Raw genomic sequence first — 23198 nt, 5'->3', positions numbered from 1 at the left:
GGTACAAGGTGTACCGAGTTGAAAACAAAATTTAGTGTTGAATCTTTGCTCTGTCAGTGATCGCATGCTAAAATCGCAAAACGCACCTGACTTACTCGTATTCAAGATGACACAGAATAAACACTGATCAAAATAAACAAAATCTGTAAACGTAGCGTTCTTAAGTATATTTCCAGCTATCAGGAAAGCTCAAGAAAACCTAAATCGGACGCATTGTGGGCTAGTTATGACCAAAATCCGGTTTCTAATCTAACAGACCTCGTACTATAGTTTCTTCCACTTTAGATTCATCACCGTTTCCTGGTAAAAATTGGCAGTAGAATCTGTGTTCCAAAATACCATAGACCTACAGCCGGCTGTAAGATTTCCAATAGCTTCTATAGCCGGCTACACAATTTCTTATAGCCTTTTATAGCCGATGGCGACTAAGCAACAGCCAGGCGATAAAGTGTATGCTGAACGTTACTAATTACGGATGCTAGGACTTAGTGAGTTTTTGGACTACCGCTCTCTTTTTGGGTCGTAGTATCTTGATTTATTTTGCGAGGAAAGCTCCGTACTTTTGATGGATGCCTGCTATTCCTAATATATTACGGCGCAATCAGTTTCGTATGATACTGTGCAATACCTCTGGTGTGAAATAGTTACTTCAAGCGCCATGGCACGCTGCGGTGCGGCAGGCGGGCAGCCAATGCGAAGCGCGCATTGGCGCCTACAAACCTAACAGGGATACTTCACGCGTTGCGCAATGCGTGAAGTATCCTTGTTAGGTTTGTAGGCGCCAGTGCGTCGCCGCTCCGCTTTGTGTTAGGCTCTGATATTTAATCTGGCGGAGTCAGCGTTATTCAACTCATGATTTTGAAATGTTTGCACATCCTGTATAGATTATTCTCATTTCAATTGATGAAAAAAAAAATAAATATAATGTGTGTTTTGTAAATATTAAGGTGGTTCCGTATCAAACTTAATGATTTCCAAAGCACACGAATTTCTACATAATTTCTTTTAGCCTTTTATAATCGATGGCGAAAAAGCAACAGCCAGGCGATAAAGTGTAAATCCCGGCGATGGGAACAATAGCCAGGCTGCATACTTTTTTATCGCTTCGTGTAGCCCGGCCGTATGATTTTCTTCGAATTCTACAGCCAGCTATATGATTTTCTGTAGCCCTCTTTAGCCGGCTATAAGAATTCCTACGGTACGAGGGGCGTTCAATAAGTAAGTATCCCCCCTCTCTAAAATCCATAAGAATGGACCAATTTTAAAAAAACTTGGGCTCAAAATCTTCCTTAGGATATTTTGAGTTCAACGAAACAAACCGCAACAAAATCGGACCATGTGCGGCCGAACGCGAGCCGTTTGAACGCGCCGAGGTACTCGACGCTCCCGCCAAATCCGCGAGGATTTGAAGTCCGCTACAGGAGAAGAGCTTCTCTGCCAAAGCCTTAGTCGTTCATCACTGACGAAAAATCAAAGAAATTTTTGTAGAATTCGGGGCTTACCTCACTTCTCCACATAACCAGCTCGATCCAAGCAAGTCTGATACTGAGACTAAGAGAACAGCTTTTGGATGCCTCGTGTGTGGAAGTCTTTCAGCTGACCGCGGATGAAAGAGTGGACGGCTTGTTTGACCTCTTCCACTGATTCAAAATTAACTCTTCCAAGTTCAGATTTCAGATACGATAATAAATGGCAAACCAGACCACCATTTATTCCCGTTCCGGAAATCTGAACTTGGAGGAGTTAATGTTGAATCAGGGGAAGAGGTCAAACAAGCCGTCCACTCTTTCATCCGCGGTCAGCTGAAAGACTTCCACGCACGAGGCATCCAAAAGCTGTTCTCTTAGTCTTAGTCTCAGTATCAGACTTGCTTGGATCGAGCTGGTCATGTGGAGAAGTGAGGTAAGCCCCGAATTCTACAAAAGTTTCTTTGATTTTTCGTCAGTGATGAACGACTAAGGCTTTGGCAGAGAAGCTCTTCTCCTGTAGCGGACTTCAAATCCTCGCGGATTTGGCGGGAGCGTCGAGCACCTCGGCGCGTTCAAACGGCTCGCGTTCGGCCGCTTATGGTCCGATTTTGTTGCGGTTTGTTTCGTTGAACTCAAAATATCCTAAGGAAGATTTTGAGCCCAAGTTTTTTTAAAATTGGTCCATTTTAATGGATTTTAGAGAGGGGGGATACTTACTTATTGAACGCCCCTCGTATTTTGAAACGCAGCTCTTTTCGCCAATTTTTACCAGGGTTGCTCATTTGTACTAGTTACTCGACTTACAACACAGATGAAACCTCTGTGTAAGGAACTATGGTATGAAACACGGCAGTGGATGGCGCCTTACACCGTGTTTCATGAAGGGTAACATCCCTGTTATGGGACGTGAAATTTTGGTGTTTGGACGTATCTCAATATTTTCTTCTGATCTACAATCGGGCATCATCAAAACACAATCCTGCGACTAGCGCAACTGGCCCAATTCTGTGCTTCAAGCCATAATTTTGTATCAAATAAAAGAAATACAAAAAGAGAGTTGGAAACACGGGGCTCGAGATACTTTGTTTGAGAATTTGAGCGTGGATTTGTTACCATGCCCAAACTGAATTGACAACTTGAGGCCTTTCTTGAAGAACTCCCGAAATAGATAACTGCCGATTGTTAGCTCCATCGATTGTCCCGAGACATAGTGCAGCCGGGTTTGGGGCTGGACACCCCATTAAAGCGGCTACTTAGTGCGTTCGGGGGGCCCATGAGGGGGAGGGTTGGACCGAAAAAAGAGCGTTTACAGAGTGTGTGTAATGTAGCGAGGGGTTCCGGCGGAGCCATCGATGGCAGTTTGTTCCGTGTCAGTGATCCTCTGCCGAACAAGCGACGGGCGCGCCCTCCCACACGAAAGGGCGCGAGGGGCGTCAGTGGGCGTCGGGGGGGGGGCGAGGGGCCTGGGGAGGGGGGCGAGGGGGGTGCGGGGCCTGGCGACGCGACGCTGCCCGCCACCAAGAAAACCATCAATCCTCCTCAACTCAAAGTCCACCATTGCCAACCCGCATGATTCCTGGATTCGATAATAGATCAAGTGAATTATTCCTCTTAACCGCACTCGGAAGAAAAAGTTCTAGCTTGAAAATCTATCACATATACCAATTTTCGAATGAAGCGTTTTGTCTAATGCCTATGCAGATACTAAAATAATCTTACTTGAATTAAAGTTTTGCTTTTTTTACTAAATTTAAAATAAATTATTCTTTACTTTTGTTGGAAATAATTTAAATTCACTGTAAATATAAGCATAATACGATGGTATTTATAATAATCTCTAGCCCTTGGACTAAGATTTATCTCAAATCTTACAGCATGCCGTAAAATACAGGTTTTTTTAAAACTTTTTTACGGTTGGATCATATGAGGAGCATTAAGAAAGGAAAATAATAGGAAAGTTAGTAAGATTTATTTTACTTTAAAACTCTTCGGTAAAAACATGCTTTACTTCAAAAATGGTCAACATTTGACTATCTGCCCAGGCCTTTGATAAAAGGCCTGATTTAGCTATTTGCTTGCGGTAACGTCAACAGTCGATATTCAATATTGATTGAACTTTCGGTTTTTCAAACTGTAAGAGCGTGTTTAAAGGATTTCTATCAAATTTGGCTTGAATGAAACCTTATGATGAGACAATTCATTGATGTAACTTTTATCTTGAGTTCAAAGCTCATGGAAATGCATTGTTGCAAAGTTTGCTTTTTTGCCAATTAAAAATGCAGATATTTTGAGATTCGTTGGTTGAAAATGCCACTTTCATAGATCCCGCTTTATTTTCTGAGTAATGACATCATCGGATAGTTTTACCGTGGCTTAAAAGAAATAGATCAATACACGAATGTAATTTTTTCATTCGATTCGCACTTTTCACTAGTACTAGGAGAAATTGAAACGATTCCAAGATTCTTTTTGAAGACAAACGTAAAAGCAAGATCGTGGCATCATTGCAATTCTATTAGTCCAGTTTTTTGCAAAATGCAGTCCATTCAGAATGGCATTATTCGTCATACTTTGACCTCGTTATTGTACCCTTTTTTCAGTTGTAAAATTTTTGAGGCTCAAAAGTCCTGTCGATATTTGGTAATTTTTTTTTTTTTTTTTTTTTTTTTGGGTGAGCCGTCGTTTCAATAATCAAGGATCGAAACTCTTAAAATGGCAAGGTCTCTCCCATTCGATTAATTTGAAGATACCATTCAATCTTAACTATGGGAAAAAAAATGAACGAGAATAAAACGGCCTGTGAAAAAGTATCGTCCGTCCGTATTTGGGGAAAGAATCTATAAATAAAAGGACCTGGGAATGGAGGACGATAAATCTTCATCAGGGCCCGGACATCATGAATAGGGCGCCGACGGTGACTTTGAAGTTTCAAAGATAACGTTGACATTGCGATTTGCGCCGATTTCAAGTCGTTAGAGTAATGAATGACAATTTAAACGGAGATGGGCCTCGAGGATTTGAATAACAAAAGGAAGGCAGAGCGAAATGAAATGAAAATGATTGGAAGTAAATCAAACTAAAGGAGTGCTCCTGTCGCAATAAGAGGTGATTTAAGTGATGGTACTCGCTCGTATTTACGTAGAATGATAGATATGAAATCTCGATTTTACGGTGACACAGTTCCCTTCTCTTGGTCTCGGTCTATAATCTCCAGCCTTTGTTTCGTCTTTTGTCGCTCTTAACATTCAGTCAACCCATCCTCCCCTCATCTCAGGACTGTGAAATGAATGCTCTCTGATTTATCCATTACGCTACTAACCCTGTAGCGCAGATTATTCGAATGGGCTGTCACACTTGTCGCAGCCGCCTGAAATCTGTTGAAGCGCATCCGCACTGCCGTCTTAAGGAAAAACGCCGTATGTACATTCAAAAATTGCCAAATTTCCTTAGATAAAATGTTGATTTTTCGTTTAAAAGAGTTGAAAATATTTTCTTTCGAAAATTTAAGATAATTTAAATCTGATAGGGAATAAAATTATGTGAAAAATCTGGTGAAAAATATGCACAATTTCCACGAGAATTCGTATTTTATCAAATGAAATTTGGCAACATCTGAAAGTTTACTCTGCGTTCTTCTTTTGGACGGCAGCGTTAATTACTGATCAGGGCTACAGACGATGGCTTCGATACTGCATTGTGGGATCCGCTCTAAGGCTGAGGATACGACTATTCGAACGTGGGTGTAGGTTTGTAGTCTACGCGAAAAATTGAAGGAGTTTTCTCGCGCGTTCGCTTGAGCAGCATTGTAAATCGATCGATTGAACATGAAAATTCATATGCTCCCCTCAATTTTACACTCAAACAATGGAGAAAAAGATTATCCAGGAGTAGGAGGGGCACCCTCGGGCCGCTTTGAGGCCCAACCCGTGGGTTGTCTCTGCGTTTCTCTCACTCATATAGCTGTCTTGAGCCAGTCGAATGTTTATTTGAGATTTTTGGTGAATTTCGTATGCACCTAAAGGACAATTCACTGATTTTGTAAAATAGTGTTGAAAAAGTATTTTTTAAATAAAAGAGTATTTTTCTTCTACATTTTTAAAAATTTCGGAGTGAAATTCTGTGACGGAGTCTAAATAGCGCCGAAAACCCCGAGTGATAAGAATGCGGAGCGAAATCTCAGAGAGACTTACATTATTACGGAGTGGAATCCACTCTTTTTATCTATCTATTTAAAGTGATCAATCACTTCTCATTCATATTGGGGGATTTGGGAGCTATATAGACTTCGACACCGAATTCTTCACCTCGATTTTTTATAGCATAGGAAAAAATATTCAAAGATTTCCTCGAAACTTCCCATTTTATCAAAGGAAATTTGGCAACGTCTGAAGGCTCATAGGGCGTTTTTCCTCAGCTCAGCAGCGTGTCTTCGCGACTGGTGACGCTAACTTCTGCTGTTAAAGCGCGAGATTGATGTGCCTCCTTTGAGCCTAAACACACAACATTATCTTTTCACGGATCGTGCACGCTAACGAAATTTCCGTAGGCAAATTCTCACGAGCTTTTAAATCGCAGGCAATCATTTTCTTTGTTTATATCATTCGCAATTTCAAACCTAAAATTGGGCACTTATTAACGCTAGGTATGTATTTAAGTGGAATTCTCAACCCATTTGAGTTGAGGTGGATCCGTAGCTCTTTAGAGAATAACTCGATAGTCCAACGATCGGCGGATAATTTCTGGATTTTAGGGAAATCCTCGAGAATTTCTAAGCGTCACATCAGGCTGGACTTTGTCAGATATTTGTTCATAAAAGATCATAAGCACTTAAAATAACTCCTAAAATTCATTCCGAGCGATTCGCAATGGCTATCAATTTGCTAAGTGCCCTCTATAAATATCAATTTTGAAAAGGAATCGACCGGCGATTTATCAATTCTGAAAATTTAGACTCTGAGACATTCTTTTTGTTACTAAAAAAAACTCTGATGGTCACATATCACTGTGTGTTACATCACAAAAAACTGTGTTTTTTTGCCGGGCTTTCTGGATAAGTCATATGTCGGAGGACTAGTTAGACTTTCTAAAAATTGTTTACCAAAATCTATGGAGCAACCTTAAACACATAAAATATTTCTCGTTTATTTTAACAAAATAGGCAAAAATCAATCGATTCACGACTGTCATTAAACAAAGCCATACCGTACAGTTTATTAAAGTTCAATTTGTAGTTTTATGGCAGTACATCGACAATGAAACTATCTTGTTTGCGGTGTTTAAAAATCTCCACTCCCATTTTATTATTTCAAAAGAGAATACATCAGTATTATAGACCCCGAAGTTTTCACAGAAAGTTCTTCACAAAGAGAAGAAAAATCATGTAAATTTTTAAGCATTAGCGTCAAGTACTTTTGTATTTAAAAATAAAGTACCTATGATAGGGGATCTGCAACGTCGGAAACCGAAATACGTGGTCTGGTGGTTTCAATGTGGATATAAAAAATAACGCTGGATCAGTATGGGCAAGGCCGAGAGAAAGAAAATAGTTTGTTCTAACCGCGTGATAACCATGGGTAATTGGTTTTGCGGGGTTATCGAGGAAATGTTGGCACGGTTTGTGAATGACCCCGCTGGGAGTAAAGTTCAACTGCACTGTCGTAGAGGAAGCACGAGTGTTAAATTATTATTGGAGATCTGAATGGCTCACCCAAGTTTTTCGTGTAAGCACTAATTCTTCACGGTGGCTTTCCGTCTCTTAAAGTTCCGCAGTTTTGGAAACTAATTTTTAGATGTTCCCTTGTTAAAGCTCCCTAAATCTTATACTTAACTAAAAGTATTCTGATTTATCTAATGAGTTTGAAAACTTACTTGGTTTCATCGATGAAAACAGCTTCTAAAACTTTGGCAGCGTAAGCGAGGTTTTTTTGGAGCACGTCCGCGCAAATTTCACCTTTCTGTAACTGCCGCAACAGACATCGGAGTCTGAAACATAGAAAATTCGGAATAAGAACACCCATCATACAGAGGCTAACTAGTGCTGCACCATAGAAGAACGATACATGGAAAATGTGTCAGGGGTTATCCCCTAAATTGTGGCACCACCCCAATTTGTTGGATGATGTGGGCATTTCCAATTAATCGTAGCAGTGCCGTAACATTTGAGTTAGTAACCTAATTTATTGGTGTGCTACCACAATTAGTTGGAAATGCCCATGCCATCGAACAACCCCTACCTATTTATGTCCGTTTTTATATCGATTTATTATCATCGGCAGAATGAGAGCGGTTATGATATCTTATTATTATTTGTTGGCTTCAATTCGATACAAGGTAGGATTCCTACGGTATCTTCACCCTCAACTTGCCGTGCTAAAGAAGAACACTGTGTGAGCTTTCAGACGCTGCCAAATTTCCTTTGACATACCACAAATTTTCGGGTTTTTTTAATATTACTCTTCCGATTTTTCCAAGAATTTTGTCCATAATTTTATCTAAAATATATGAAAATTTAAAGGAAAAATATGCATGACTTTCTTCAAAAATAAATATTTACTGAGAGGAAATTTGGCAACATTCGAATGCTCATATGGCGTTTTCCCTTAGCACGGCAGTAACGACGCACAGTGGATCGAGTCAATAGTAGAGCTCGGACAAAATGTGGAAACTCTAAACGCTTAAAATTCCGTTTCTACAAAACATGGAGGCTCTAAAAGTGGTTCCATCGGTTTTTTCGTGAAAATTTCTTCTATTACCATCCCTTGAAATTTAAAATGTGACAGAAAAAACATTAAATTTTGCATTTTAAGTAAAATATTTCATGTCCGACCGCTCCGATTGACTTGATCCACTGTGCGACGGGCTTTGGCCGGAACCAGCCGAACTACATATCGGACGTTGCATCATTGGACCATATTTTGCAATTATCAACTACAATTTCTGACTCATTACAGAAACAACATAATGCGCCTTAGTTTCCCTATATGCAAAGAGGTTTTTTTATCTGTAAGATAGAAATTTTAATTTCTAAATGCAAAATGTAGTCGAATAACCCCCCTAGTAGCATGATTCACTTTCCCCTTCCTAACAAACGTATAAGGAATTAATACCGGTTATATAATCACCATTTTAACTAAAGTTTATATATCGTGTATATAAGTTTTATATAAAATGCCCATGAAAATAATTATTCATATTTTCAGAAGATAACGTTTATATAAAATTTATATAATTGAGGAAGGGTTTTTATAAATTTTCTTTATACGCATAGTATCCTTTTGCTTAATTTGCTTATTATAACTGTTATATAAATGACCTGAATGACTTTAACGTAAACCTATCTCATTTTCATGAATGATGATGATGATCTCATTTCAATGAACACCCTCGACTCTCAGACTGCGTGGGATAGGTATTATTAGAGGTACTAATGGCTCCGAGACGAGTTAAAAGGGGATATCTCGGCACACAATCCGAGGAGCCCTGTTACCTCAGTTGGTAGCGTGTCTGGCTCATAACCCTGCCCAGTTAGACAGCAATATTTTAAAAATATTGAAATTTAATATATTTTTAAAATGTTTTTCATGTATTTTTAAAATATTTTCAAAAGTACTTTTGAAATACAATCAATAAATATTTTTAAAACATTTTAAAAATATATTAAAAATATAAAAAATTAAAATTTTTAAAATAATATTTTATAATATTTTTAAAGTATATCATAATTATTTTTGTTAATATTTTAAAAATATTATTAAATATATTTTAAAACTTTTGATTTTTTTTAAAATGTTTAAATTAATATTATAAAAATTTAAAAGAAAAAAGGAAATGATAATAATAATAAATAAATAACATAAATACATCGACATAAATTCAAACTAGAAAAAGGCCCAAATAATTAAAACTGGAAAAAGACGCAATTATAAAGTTAAAAAATAGAGAGAGAGAGAGAGAGTTAAAAAAATGAGAGTTAAAAAAAATAGAGAGAGTTAGAAAAAATGATAGTTAAAAATCATGATAGTTAAAAAAAAGAGAGAGCTAAAAAAATGAGAGAGAGTTAAAAAAAATGAAAATGAAAAAATTACATCATGAAATAAAAAACAATAAATAAATAAATAATAAATAATAAAGTCTGGTAAAATATCATAAGAATCCGTCAATAAACAAAATATTACGGACTCAGAGGCCTGCGATAGTTAAGAGATTGAATTTAGGGGCCCATTCATATCAAGCCTGGCTGGTCTGGTGGTAAAGTACTGGACTTCGGATTGCAACTCCATCCCGAAGCGTGGGTTCTAATCCCGACTAGGACGGCGCGGATTTAAGGTAAGTCACAACTCTACGATGATCCACCACCTGGTAGTAACGCATATGAAAACTTGCACACTTCATAACTAGAGTGCGCTACCAGCCAGGAAGAATAATGAAAATTCATTTTATACACTCTTTGAATTTGGTTATATAACTTTTATACTAAGGGTTACATAATAAAATAAGTTTTTTAGTAAACTTTTAACTAAAAAACTTTACATCCATTACATAAACAATGAATATTCTTTAGCTTGTGGTTATTTACGGTTTATACTTTTAAAAACAAATTTTTTATATAACTCTGCTACTAGGGCCGCTCTAATATTTATTCTTTCAAACAGAAAATAATAGTGGTTCTTCAGCAATTCGATGGTCAATCGATCAATAAATAGTTTCTGGATTTAAGGACTGTTTTCAAGAATTTCTGATGGTTCATCAATCTTAGATGTTTCATGGAGCTCTCAAGGACCATTTTAAACTTGCTTCCAAACGATGTCTTAACCATGCTCATTCCCAGATTTTTCCCTGATGAGAAACCAAACTCTTCTCCCACTTCCACAGATTTACTTGGGAGAAAACTATATAGTTCTCCAAAATTCTAATTATGAAAATCTACTTTTTTCATTCTTTTTTTACGCTGAATTTTTGGCGCATATACAAACTTTAAACTCCAAAAGCGTCCCTGATGTTTATATTATTCAGTCGATGAAAGTTTTTCTATTAATTCTGACGATTTCAACATTCAAGGGGTCATCATTCCTTTTTGCTCTGCCTCGAAAATACTTGTTGATATCTCGTTAAAGGGTTGATTTTTGAACTTCTCGTTGTATGGCTCGTTTTCCTTGGGAAAGTATGAAGAGAAAAAAATTGACGTATATAACTCTAGTTGAGACCTTGTCTAGTAACTCACCTCAACAATGAGCTGGGAGATTGCCTCATTTTCCCTGATATATTTAATTGCGCGATGATTCTGGCTATTCCTGATCAGTGTTCGAAACTCACCCTTGAGTTTCAGGAGCCATGTGATCCATCAAGCTCAAATTTTAGGGGCCAAATTGAATTAATGTCTATGGATCATGGCGCATTTAGTGAAAATTTGGAATCTGGCGCCGTGCGTCGAAATTGCGAAAAAGCGCCAAACAGAAAAATTAATATTTTTTGTTGTTTTTTTTTTTTTTTTTGGGAGGGGATTAATTTTTAGAGGCCACGTTGGCGTAGAATCTTCATTTTTTAGGTGCCATAACCGATGTCTTGGGCGATTTTGGCGCGTTGGGGCCTGTGAGTTTGGAACACTGTATCCTGAGCCTGTACACGATAGAATGTGAGATTGGAGGTTGAGGATTTAGGCACACGGAAAAGAAAAGAAATGTTGATTTAGCGTGTATATTGTTAGAAAGATGTCCGACAAGTTTCAAATGCTGATTTTACAATACAAAAATGCTAACATAACATTTTAATTTGTAGGTTTTGCAGTGGGCGTAGTTACGTTAGGATTTGTTAAAATGTAAAACGAGCATTTGAAATTTGTCGGACATGTTTTTAAGAGTATAAATGCTAAATGAACATTGAATTTGTTTGCATGTATATTAGGGGTGAGGAATGAGTAGTTACCTGAGGGCGGCCTTGTCGCAGGCATCGGGGGTGTCGACGGCGGGCAAGTTCTCGGTGGCGAGGTCGACCCTCTCGAGGGTCTCGTTGTCCAGGTCCAGGGACTCCGAGCCGAAGCCGGAGCCGGAGGGATGCGAGGCCGAGGCCGAGACCGTTCGCTGGAGGCTCTTCTTCGTGCTGCTCCGTCGCACGATCGTCAGGGATCCCTGCTCTGCAACACACAACCAAGAACGTCACACACCATCAAACATGGCCGTGCGTCACCCCTCACACACCCACCAAAAACATCAATCACCCCCCCCCCCCCACCCTCCAAGCTCCCTTGCTCACCGACAAAGCCGCAGGACTCGCTAACTGAGCACACTTCTACCTCTTCCGTCCTGAGGAACAATGTCCGATCTACGTTCCATTATTCCCAAATTTCTTTGCATTAAATCTTTATTTTTCGGGAGGGCTATGAACACTTTCTCTTGAAATGTTCGGATAATTCGTCATTTTCTGCACAAAGGAATGTAATTCCATTCCATTGCCGCAACGTTGACTTGAACCATTCGATTTTTCCCGAGAATGTGCTCGGGCAATTTTTATCCGATTTATTATTGATTTTTGCATTCAATCTGAAGAAAATCAGTGAAAATTTCAGGAGGAAATACCCAAGATTTCCCTCGTAAAAATGCAATATGTAAGGGTAAATATGGCAACATTGAAATGCAGTAATTTTCCTCTTCGGGGGGGGGGGGGGAGGGGTGGTGGTGGAGTGGTGGTGGTTATATCGAACAATCTTAGAATTCCGGGAAAGGGCAGATTTTAGCCCTTCACTGATACCCCTCATCCTTTGCAGTATCGGTTCAGAGATTTGACTTCATTTTGCTTAACTACAGTTTCTGGATCAGTTTAAAAACAACGTATATACCATTAGTTTCCCTATAAACGTATATGTTTTTACGGATGAACCAGGGATTGTAGTTCCTAATATTGCAAAATGCAGTCAATTTCATGTTCAACCTCTCCCAATGGATTATTTTAGTGTGGGCGGTATTACATAAAGGGTATTCTTCCAGGTTTTCTACAGGTTTTTTCGTGATTTAAATGTTCCATTCAAATTTATACCTAAGTCATTTGTTTCCGCTCCTTCTCGAAATGGGGGTACGAAGAGGTAAGTCAATAAAGCATCGTGAGGGGAGGGGAGGATTTTAGAGTTGCCTTAGAGGTCCTTTTAGAGGAGAAACTGAAGCATAAAAAGTGCCCTACGTAGTTCGCAGACGGCCTTCTGGAAGAGTCATAGTTGACCTACATTTTCCGATTAGGAGCTACAACTTGGAACAACAACTTAGAGAAACAACTTATGTACAAGTAGTTTCCATATGTACATGAGTGTTTCTACCGATGAGCCAGAAATTGTACCTCCGAATTGCAAAATGTATTCCGATTATTCACTGTAAACAGCGACGCCAAGAATGGCACAATTTCGGTCAGCGGGGATTTTTCTGAAACCGGGCCCAAACGATACCTTATGGTACCCTAAAACTCTGGTAAAAATTAAAGCTTGAGTATACGCACGGTTTTTTAGAAAATGGGGGGGGGGGGGAGTTGCCAAATCGCCATCATTCTGGACAGCATTTTAACCCTGGTAAAAATCGGCGATAGGAGCTGCGTTTCAAAATACCATAGGAATTCTTATAGCCGGCTAAAGAAGGCAATAGAAAATCATATAGCTGGCTGTAGAAAGCGGAGCAAATCGTATAGCCGGACGATACGAAGCGATAAAAAAAAGTATACAGCCGGGCTATAGCTCCTATCGCCGGGCTTTACACTTTATCACCATCGGCTATAAAAGGCTATAAGAAATTGTGTAAAAATTCGTGCGCTTTGGAAATCAAGCAAGTTTGATACGGAACCTCCATGATTTTTACAAAACACACATTATATTTTCCTTTAATACATATTTTTTTTCATCAATTAAAATGAGTATAATCCATATAGGATGTGCAAACATTTTAAAATCATGGGTTGAAAAACGCTGACTCCGCGAGATTATATATTGGAGCCTAACACAGAGTGGAGCGGCGCTGCGTGCTGCCAGAGTTAAGCGCGCACTAGCGCCTACAAACCTAACAGGGATACTTCACGCATTGCGCAATGCTTGAAGTATCCCTGTTAGGTTTGTAGGCGCTAATGCGCTTTTCGCTCTGGCTACCCGCCCGCCGCGCCGCAGCAGCGTACCACGGCGCTTGAAGCAACTATTTCACACCAGAGGTATTGCACAGTATCATACGAAATTGAAGGCGTTCCAACATATTAGGAATGACAGGCATCCTTCAAAAGTACGCAGCTTTCCGCGCAAACAGTGGCGTGGCGTACTTTGCGATGTATCGATTAATCTGCCATTTAAACCTATGGAGAATAATCGATAAACAAGGTGTTCGTAACGAACACCTTAATAATCGATTCTTCACTGTAGCTTCAAATGAGGAAATATCGATAATCGATTGTTCACGCCACGCCACTGCGCGCAAAATAAATCAAGATACTACGGCCCAAAAATAGAGCGGTAGTCCAAAAACTCACTAAGTCCTAGCATCCGTTATTCGTAACATTTAGCATACACTTTATCGCCTGGCTGTTGCTTCGTCGCCATCGGCTAAAAAAGGCTATAAGAAATTGTGCATCCGGCTATAGAAGCTATTGAAAATCTTACAGCCGGCTTTAGGTCTATGGTATTTTGGAACACAGATTCTACTGCCAATTTTTACCAGGGTACAGCAAAAAGACGGGAAAAATGGACGTAAAAGTTAGACCTTTTAATGGGTTTTGGCTGTAAATGTTCTTATGGGGCCCTGTGCATATAGCTGTGTTCAGTTCCAAAAAATTCGGCCGTATAGTGGTCCAAAATGGAGAGAAATCGTGGATAACTCAGGATTCTTTGTCAAATTTTTAAAAATGGAAGAAAAATTGTCGGTTTCCTGCAGTTTTCATGGCTATCAATGTTCTTATCGGTCCACAATGCATTGAATTGTGTTCAGCTTCACAAATGTTCATCGCACAGTGGTCCAAAATGGGCGAATCAGTGGATAAATTAAGATCCTCTGTTAAACTTTTTAAAAATGAAGCAAAACTGTTAATCCCCTGCAGAGTACAGATCCCGGAAAAATTCATGTATTTAATTTTTTTTTAATTATTACTGTAAGTCAGACCGTATTGTTTATAGAACTTTGTTATAGATTAGATTTTGTAGCATTGTTTGCTTCTACATTGCATTAAAAATAGTGGGTAAGCTTCTTCACCAAGTCTTGGTACTAATCTTTGAAGAAGTTTTTTGTTCGTTTTACCTTGGGGGTAAAATTGCAAAATTGAATTCGTATCGGCGCAATTGCCCTTTCGGGGAAATGCATCCTGATCATCTTGATTGAGACGCATCGGATGCTCGGGTCCGAGAGGATTTCACAAAGCACAATCCAGGCAACATGACAATAGGACATTGAATCCAAATCCTAGTGTCTAATTCTGTCGTGCTAAGGGAGAACGTCGTAAGAGCCTTCAGACGCTGCCAAGTTTCTTCTGATAAAAACCGGATTGGGTCAGTTCTGCCGTAATAAGGAAAAACGCCGTATGAACATTCGAGAGTTGTCAAATTTCCTCTCAGAAAATAGTTATTTTTGAAGAAAGGTATGAATCTATCTCCTTGAAATTTTCAGGAACCGCAGGTGGAGTTGAGAACAAAATTATCGGAAAAATCGGAAGGAAAATCTTTACAAATTTTCCAGAAAACTGGTGATTTGCCGTAAGAAATTTGGCAACGCCTGAATGTTCATACGGCGTTCTTCCTAAGCACGGCAGAGTTGCGATGGTCACAGAATCGTGTTTCGATGCTTGATTCTTGTAGATCAGCTAAAAATAATACCATCCAAACTCTCTACGTTCAATATTAGCCGAGATATCGCCTTTTAAAAAGCCGGATTTTGACGTCATCCACCGCGGTGGTGACACCCTTGGTTTCTTCCACCTCGCTTTTATCAGTCAGTGATGCACTGGTTACTCAGCGTGATACTTGGATGAAAGCAAGGTGAAAAAACCAAGGGTGTCACCACCGCGATGGATGACATCAAAAACCTGTCTTTTCAAAGGGCGATATCTCTGTTAATATTGAACGTAGAAAGTTGCTGTTTGGACGGATCTTATTATTTTTAGCTGACCCACAAGAATTCAAGCATAAAACCACGATTTTGTGACCAACGCAACTGAACCATTTACCGGGAAAATTGTGAATATTTTCCCCCGAAATTTTCAGACGATTTTGCACGCAATTTAATGTAAATATCTGAAATTTTAAAGGAAAAATATGCATAAATGTCGTAAAAAATACATGCTTTATCAAGGGAAACTTGGCAACTCTCGAATTTTCGTGCAGCGTTCTTCCTTAGCACGGCAGAATTCAAGCCGAGCCGATTACAATCAAGAAATGACTTGAAGGAGTGGATTCTAGATTTTTCCTATGTGATTTATGTTGTTTCTGAGTCATTTAAACACTTGAATTCATATGTCTATACGCCCGTGGCAAGGGTTCGTGACGACCCACACCTACGCAAAAAAGGAGGCACGATTGAAATGACAAAATTTTTCGGGGGGGGGGAGGGGGGTGTCTGGAGGTAAGTGACATCTGAGACAAAGGGAGAAGGAGAAGTCAAAGGTCGGGGAAAATAGGTTATGTGATTCATGGACGAACCCTCACTACTTTTCAGCAAAAAAAGGAAATTTAAGGAAAGTGAGAGATGAATTAATCCGGGAAATCCAAGTACCCTCATTAATTAGTGTAATAATTGGACATATTTACAACAATAATACAAACGGAACTATGTGTCATATGACATGAGCCCTGTTATGTATATATTCTTATGGGTCTCAGGGCTGATGTCTTAATGCACATATTTCCGTTTGATAGAAATACATCCAATTGGTTTTCAGTTCACTGAGTACATTTTCTTTTGTGAGCTTGCACTGACCTTTCACCCGGGAAACCCGAAATGTAGGGATATTTTGGAAATCGAAGCCACTCTTTTGTTTTCGAGAAGAACAAGGAAAACGTTGGCGACCTCGAGGGCTCGGAACTTTCGGGACTTTGGTCAGTCGAAGTCGCGCAGCCGTAGGGGTTGAGCTTGAGCGTAGAGGAAAATCAAATAGGAAGTATATTTCATCGTAAATACATTCATCTCGGGACCGCGTGTGATAGTCGTGTGATTCAAGTGCATTACCATCAGTGTAGTTTCGTGTGCAGTACTTTATTTTCGTGTTCCGTACTTTATTATTAAAATTTTTCTCGGTGAATTGTTCCGTGAATTTAGAAGGTGCAGTGAATAGTTGAACAAGTTTCGTGTTCGGTACTTCATTTTCGCGTTCGGTACTTTATTATTAAAATTTTTCTCAGTGATTCATTTCGTGAATATAGAGGGTGCAGTGAATAGTTGAACAGCCTTACTTTCCGCAAGTTTTCTATCCGCCGAAAGTTTTCGTCAGCATGCCTCTTCTTTTTCTGTCCAGTGTAATAGTTTGCTGTATTTTACATAAAGTGGAGTTAGTATTCGTCTCTTGTGTCGGTTGTCATTTCGCGCGAATTTTCGGTAGTGATTTTTCAGTGATATTTCTATGAAGTTTGATTTGCGGATATGGTTTCGGAAGTCAATTTTCTCACGTGTATTCCTCAGCGTTGATTCGGTAAGTCGCTTGATGTCATCAACCAAATGTTTTTTTTTTTTTTTTTCATTTTTCTTTTTTTACGAGAGAAGTGTGGTACATTTAATATCGATGACTTAAGTGTGAAACCACGTATTTCCAGTAAAATTTATGCTACCATTTTATTTTTTCGAGGAAAATCAAGTAGACTGTTGGGCCTTGATATCTTTACAGAACACTGGAAAAAAAAACACATTGCATTTAGAGTCCGGACTCTTGAAAACATTGACAAGAAAAAATATTCTTGATTCAATCGGATTTTTGCTTGAATCAAAACGAAATCCGCTTAAATTAAGAGGCTTGGTTCTTAATTTAAGGTGATTCGATGGACGCCATATTTTGTGTCAGAACGGCATGCGATACATCGCATCAATTGGTTCCATTTTTTCAGCTACTCCTCATTTTTCTCCAATTCTGAGATCGCAATTCTGTTGTCAGGAAACTAAAGCACTCACTTATCAATTTTAACAAAGAAATTCAACGCAATAAAGGCGTGGTTTTACTAGAGAGAAAATATCACATTCGGGGGCAGTTTCGATATCAGTATCGAATGCGATGTTTTCTCTGAAAAAATCACATCTTTATTACGTTGAATTTCTTTGTTAAAATTGATAAGTGAGTGCTTTAGTCTCCTGACAACAGAATTGCGATCTCAAAATTGGAGAAAAATGACGAGTAGCTGAAAAAGTGGAACCAATTGATGCGATATATCGCATGCCGTTCTGACACAAAATATGGCGTCCATCGAATCACCTTAGGTCGTCGATATGAAAATGATTAATCGTTAAAAATTGATTATTATTAACTAAATTATGTGAGAATATTGTAATTTTGTGGTAAAAATTGCAGTTTTATTCCATTATTTTCAAAATTATTTCAATTTATTCGTTAAGAGGTTCCATATAATAGACAATGTGCAACAATGTGATACGTTAAATTTATCTCTAAAAGGTTTTAATTTTTTTCTTTGCAGCCAATATTTTTCTCGTCTCGCCAACATTCGTGGAGGCAATGAACTAGGATGGAAGTCTTCACCCTGCGTCAGAGCTGTTCCTGACCTTGCAGATCATCACTTCTTCATGGTAAGATCTTTCAAGCTTCCTTCTATTTCGAAAATTAAGGTGATTCGATGAATGCCATATTTTGACAGAACGGCATGCGATATACCGCATCGATTGGTTCCATTTTTCCGGCGACTAGTCATTTTTCTCGAATTTTGAGATCGCAGTTCTATTGTCAGGAGACTAAAGAATTCACTTACCAATTTTGATGAACAAATTCAACGTATTAAAGGCGCGAGGAAAATAGAGGAAAAATACTGCAATCGAATGCGATATTTTGTCAAAAAAAAAAAAAAAAAAAAAAAAAAAAAAACACCGACATTATTACGATGAATTTGTTAATCAAGATTCAATAGGTGAATTCTTTAGTCTCTTAACAACAGAATTGAGATCTCAAAATTCGATAAAAATGACGAGTAGCTGCATGAAAAAATGAAACTAATCGACGCGATATACCGCATGTCGTTCTGACACAAAATATGCGTCCATTTATGGACGATCAAAAAATTCAACGTATTAAAGGCGTGGTTTTTTCAGAGGAAAAATATCATATTCGAGTGCAGTTTCGATATCAGTATCGAATGCGATATTTTTCCTTCAAAAAAACTACGTCTTCATTACGTTGAAATTCTTTGTCAAATTTGGAACATGAATTCTTCAGTCTCATGACAACAGAAGTGCGATCTCAAAATTCGAAACAAATGACAAGTAGCTCAAATTATCGAACAAATCGATGCGATATATCGCACGTCGCTCTGACTCATAAAATTAAGTCCATCGAATCACCTCAACCTCTAATGAATCGATTACCGTCAATAATTTCAATTTTTGAAATGGGCTGCTAAAATATTTGAGGGGCTTGGAGGACAAAGCGCGTAAGTGCAGTTTTTGAAAAAGTTGAGATTTTAATGATTTTAAGTAAAACTATAAAAAAAGTAGCGTGCCTTATAAAAGTAATGTAGTACTTACAGTCTTAGTGCATATTTTGTGAAAAATTCCCTCTTGAATTTCAATTTTTAAGTTTCAAAAAGTCGGTTTGAACTTTCATTTTGCCGTAAGGCTCCATGTAATTTCGAGACTTTAGACACATATTTCTCGAGGTAGCAAAAACTGCACTTGCGCGCTTTGTCCTACAAGCCCCTCATTCTTCCTAAACGCTGATCATCGCCGCTGTCATCATTAGGCGATTTTAGGTAGAATCATTTTAACTGCATTTGATGGTGCCTAGTTGTACCGCGTTAAACAGAAAGGAACCAAGCACATCAGCTATTGCCAAATTTTATCGGGCAATTTAATTTTTACATGAAAACAGTTGTGCGGATTTTTGTGAAAATTTCTATGAATTTTTTCCATAATACAAAGCAAATTCCTTAGAATTTTCATAAAGGAATCCGCACAAACGTTCTCTCGTAAAAAATCAAATTCCTCTGTTAAATTTGGCAATAGCTGATGTGGCTTGGTTCTTTTCTGTTTAACGCGGTCCAGTTTTTCCTGATGTTCTGTTTCTGTAATACTGCAGAACTACGGAACATAATGCCTTGAAACTGTCTTACTTTTCCAAGATTCTGCAGAATAAACTATTCACTGAATTCGCTACGACAGGATTCAGCTACATTTTTTGTCATTTCCCGGACGAAGAAACGTAACTCCATTCCAAGGATGTCAAATTGATTCAAAGAATTCAATTTTTCACAAACACGAGAAAGCGAAATCTTTATCCAAATTTATTTTCGTTTTTCATGAGATCAGCGGAAAAATCCGTGAAATGTACAATTAATACCTAACATTTTCCTTTACAAATTCAAATTTACGAGGCGGAATCTGGCAACAATGAAATGGACATTTTGCAAAAAGGAACCACTATTTCTGGCTCATTTTAGAAACAACGTATATGCCATTGGTTTCCCTGTGCAGAACGGTGGTTTTATGGAAGAGTCAGAAATAGTGGTTCCTTATTGCAAAATGTAATCCAAATGTAGTTATGTTCTTTCGTGGAAGGTAACGACGAATTGGACTGCATTTTGCAATTTGGAACTATAAATTCTGGCTCATCTGAAAAAAACACTTATGTGCATAGGGATACTAATGGCACATGCGTTTTTTTTAAACCGGGCCAGAATTTATAGTTCCAAATTGCAAAATGCAGTCCAATTGAGGGAGGAAAATAGATTAAAAAGCCTCCCAATGAGTGGCCCCGTTTCGTCGCTCCTCTGACGAAAGGGCGAATCTCAATTTACTCGTGAGCCCTGGGTCACATTCAAATCCATGCTTTCTGGGGTTCATGTGAAAAGTGAGATAAGTCCTTATGTCAGAGGAGCGACCTTTTTGGAAACCCGGGGATTTCATTCGTACGTGACCGAAATGAAACCTTATGATGAGACAAGCCTCCGGTAAAAATTTTAGCTTGAGGATACGTTTGGTTTTGGACAGTGGCGTGGCGTGGCGTGAATTGCGATGTATCGATTCTCATGCCATTTAAAGCTATGGTAAAGAATCGATTATTAAGGTGTTCGCTGCGAACACCCTGTCTATCGATCCTTTTTCATAGGTTTAAATGGCATGACAATCGATATATCGCAATTCACGCCACGCCATTGGTTTTGGAGCTACAGCGTTGCAAAGTTTGCATGTTTGAGTCTTAAAAATCTTCATATTTTTGAAGAATTTCTTCCAAAAGCCAATTTCAAAGTAATGTAAGTAACAAGTAATGTAAGTTTCAAGTAAACATGACGCGTAACTGAAAAATTATAAGAAAATCCGTAGTAAAAGTTTCAAATTGTGGATGAGCCGTTAATAGCAGTACAACGTTGCAAAAATTACATTCTTGCCCTTTAAAAATACCCATTTTTTATAGTTTTGTATATTGTAGCAGTATTTGAGACATAAAATATACAATTAGAGATACTCGCAGACTCACAGTAAAATTTATATCAGTATACGATAATTTTAGGCAATGCAGCGTTGCAAAGTTTAGACGTATAGCATAGATTTAATCAGCATACGATAATTTTGGGCAATACAGCCAAGTTTACATCTTTCATCTATGAAAATGTCTACTTTTTCTGGTTATTGTATTGGAGACAAGATACAATATGAGTTAATGGTTAATAGTGTGAAGCGAAATGTGGAGGCTTTATGTTGATCCTGGGTGACAATTGCATTAAAATAACATCGTTGCAAATTTTATCTGCTTTTCTTTTTAACATTCGATTGTATAAAATTAGTTAAAAGTAAGGATACTTCCAATAGTTATTTTACTTTAAAGTGTAATTCCAGAGGATTTTTGGAATACAATGGATGATTCAGCATCAGCGTTGCTTTCAAGATCTGAAATATTCTGCCTAGACTTAGTTGCAAATTCAACCTTTTTCAGGTGTAATGAAGAAACTAACATAGAATATGGAGGCGTTTGGGTTTTTTTAAGTAGAAATAAATCTTGATATAGACGATACATTCATTATGCCTTAAAAAACTGAGTATGTTGAACGTAAGAATGGAAGATTTTGAAAATATTAAAGAAATAAAAGAAAAAAAAAATGCAAAGTAAATTAAATGAACGAAAAATAATAAATACACCAACAAAACAATAAAATATAATTTAAAACCTAAATAGAATATTTAAATTACTGTTGCGTTAATGTATAAAAAACCCAGACGCCTCCTTAAGAGAGAATTTTAAAATTATTTAAATATGACTTTTGGAGGGTGAAAGTTTAAAATTGGCATCATGTTGAGGCGTTTTCTATAGATTTGAAGGCAACACAGGACTGATACTGAAGCATCACATGAATAAAATATTTTGAAGGAAGAAGATAAAAAACTATAAAAAATACAAAAATAAAAAAAAAAAATGAAAAATAATGTACGGTAGAAAGTCATATAAAATTGAAAGAAAAAAATGTCAATGTAAATAAAAAAAATAAGCAAAATCAAATAACTACTGGAAGCATCTTTATTTTAAAATCGTCTATTATTTATTGCTTGGAGAGAATTGTGAATAAACTTGGCGAAAGTATTATTGCAAAAACCAATTGTCACTTGGAACAGACATCAGACCTTGATATTTTGGCTTGATATGAGGGATGATACCCATTGATTTTATCTTAAACTGGAAAAAAAAATTTTAAAAAAAAAATCATATTTCGTTGAGTTCAAAATTGTAAGCTTGGCAACGCTGTATCACTACAAATCAATCTTACATCTGCAGATAACCTAAATGGTTTATTTCATAAAAAAAAACCAAAAAAAACCAAAAAAAACGGACAAACACTGAACTTAAAAATAAAATCATTTTTAAAGCTTATATACATAAACTTTGCAACGCTGTATCGTTAAATCTATACTTACACTCGCGGTAAAACTTTTACACAAGAATAATCTTATCATAGAATTTCAGCTAAACCACATTATCATACCTTTAGGTGGTCAATAAGTTCGTTTTTTAATTCAAAAATGGAACAAAATGAGCATTTTTATAGGTCTGTGATGTCAAGTTTGCAACGCTGTATCAACAGAATTAACAGCATTAACGTAGAAAAATTATTTATTGTTAACGTATTTTTTTTGAAAAATGTACACTTACTGTTGATAAAATGTCTTAAAATATCATGAAACATCCGATGACAGTTGTTTACAGAAAGTAAGATACTTGATAATACGATAATCTTTGAAGCTTAAATATGGAAACTTGTCAACGCTGTATTTCTGAAACCAGACGTATCCTCAAGCTAAGATTTTTACTGGAGACATGGGTCATCATAGAGCAAAGTAACAATATGTAACAATTTTGGATGATTATTCATGAATTTCCAGAGTGCCTCGTGTCTATGGAAGAATTTTTGACGAGCCGGGGTCTAAAAGTGCGTCGTGGTGGAAATTAACTGTTAAACCTTGTTAGGTTATCGACTGCTTTACTTCCTTCTTGCCTTCAATCTGGTGAAGATTGAGCAGAGAGCGCCGAGAGCGGTCTGAGTCAACGTTACTTAATTTGAACTAAATTTTGCAATTCGGAGCTACAATTTCT

The 23198-nt window shown here is 37.7% G+C and overlaps 1 protein-coding gene across 6 annotated transcripts in view; it reads right to left on the bottom strand.

The window, feature by feature from the left end:
• LOC109031971 (dual specificity calcium/calmodulin-dependent 3',5'-cyclic nucleotide phosphodiesterase 1A) overlaps window positions 1-23198 on the bottom strand; it is a 423891-nt gene that overhangs the window by 41063 nt on the left and 359630 nt on the right. For all 6 annotated transcript variants that reach the window (XM_072302257.1, XM_072302261.1, XM_072302260.1 and 3 more), the window contains 2 exons: window positions 11391-11598; window positions 7338-7451 (listed from right to left, as the gene is read on the bottom strand). In XM_072302257.1, the coding sequence (XP_072158358.1) occupies window positions 7338-7451; window positions 11391-11598 (322 nt within the window). The remainder of the gene's footprint in view (window positions 1-7337; window positions 7452-11390; window positions 11599-23198) is intronic.

This window comes from Bemisia tabaci, chromosome 7, assembly GCF_918797505.1.
Source record: "Bemisia tabaci chromosome 7, PGI_BMITA_v3".
NCBI classification, from domain to species: Eukaryota; Metazoa; Arthropoda; class Insecta; order Hemiptera; family Aleyrodidae; genus Bemisia; species Bemisia tabaci.
Note: the sequence above shows the minus strand (reverse complement) of the source record. Positions and strands in the feature narration are given on the sequence as shown.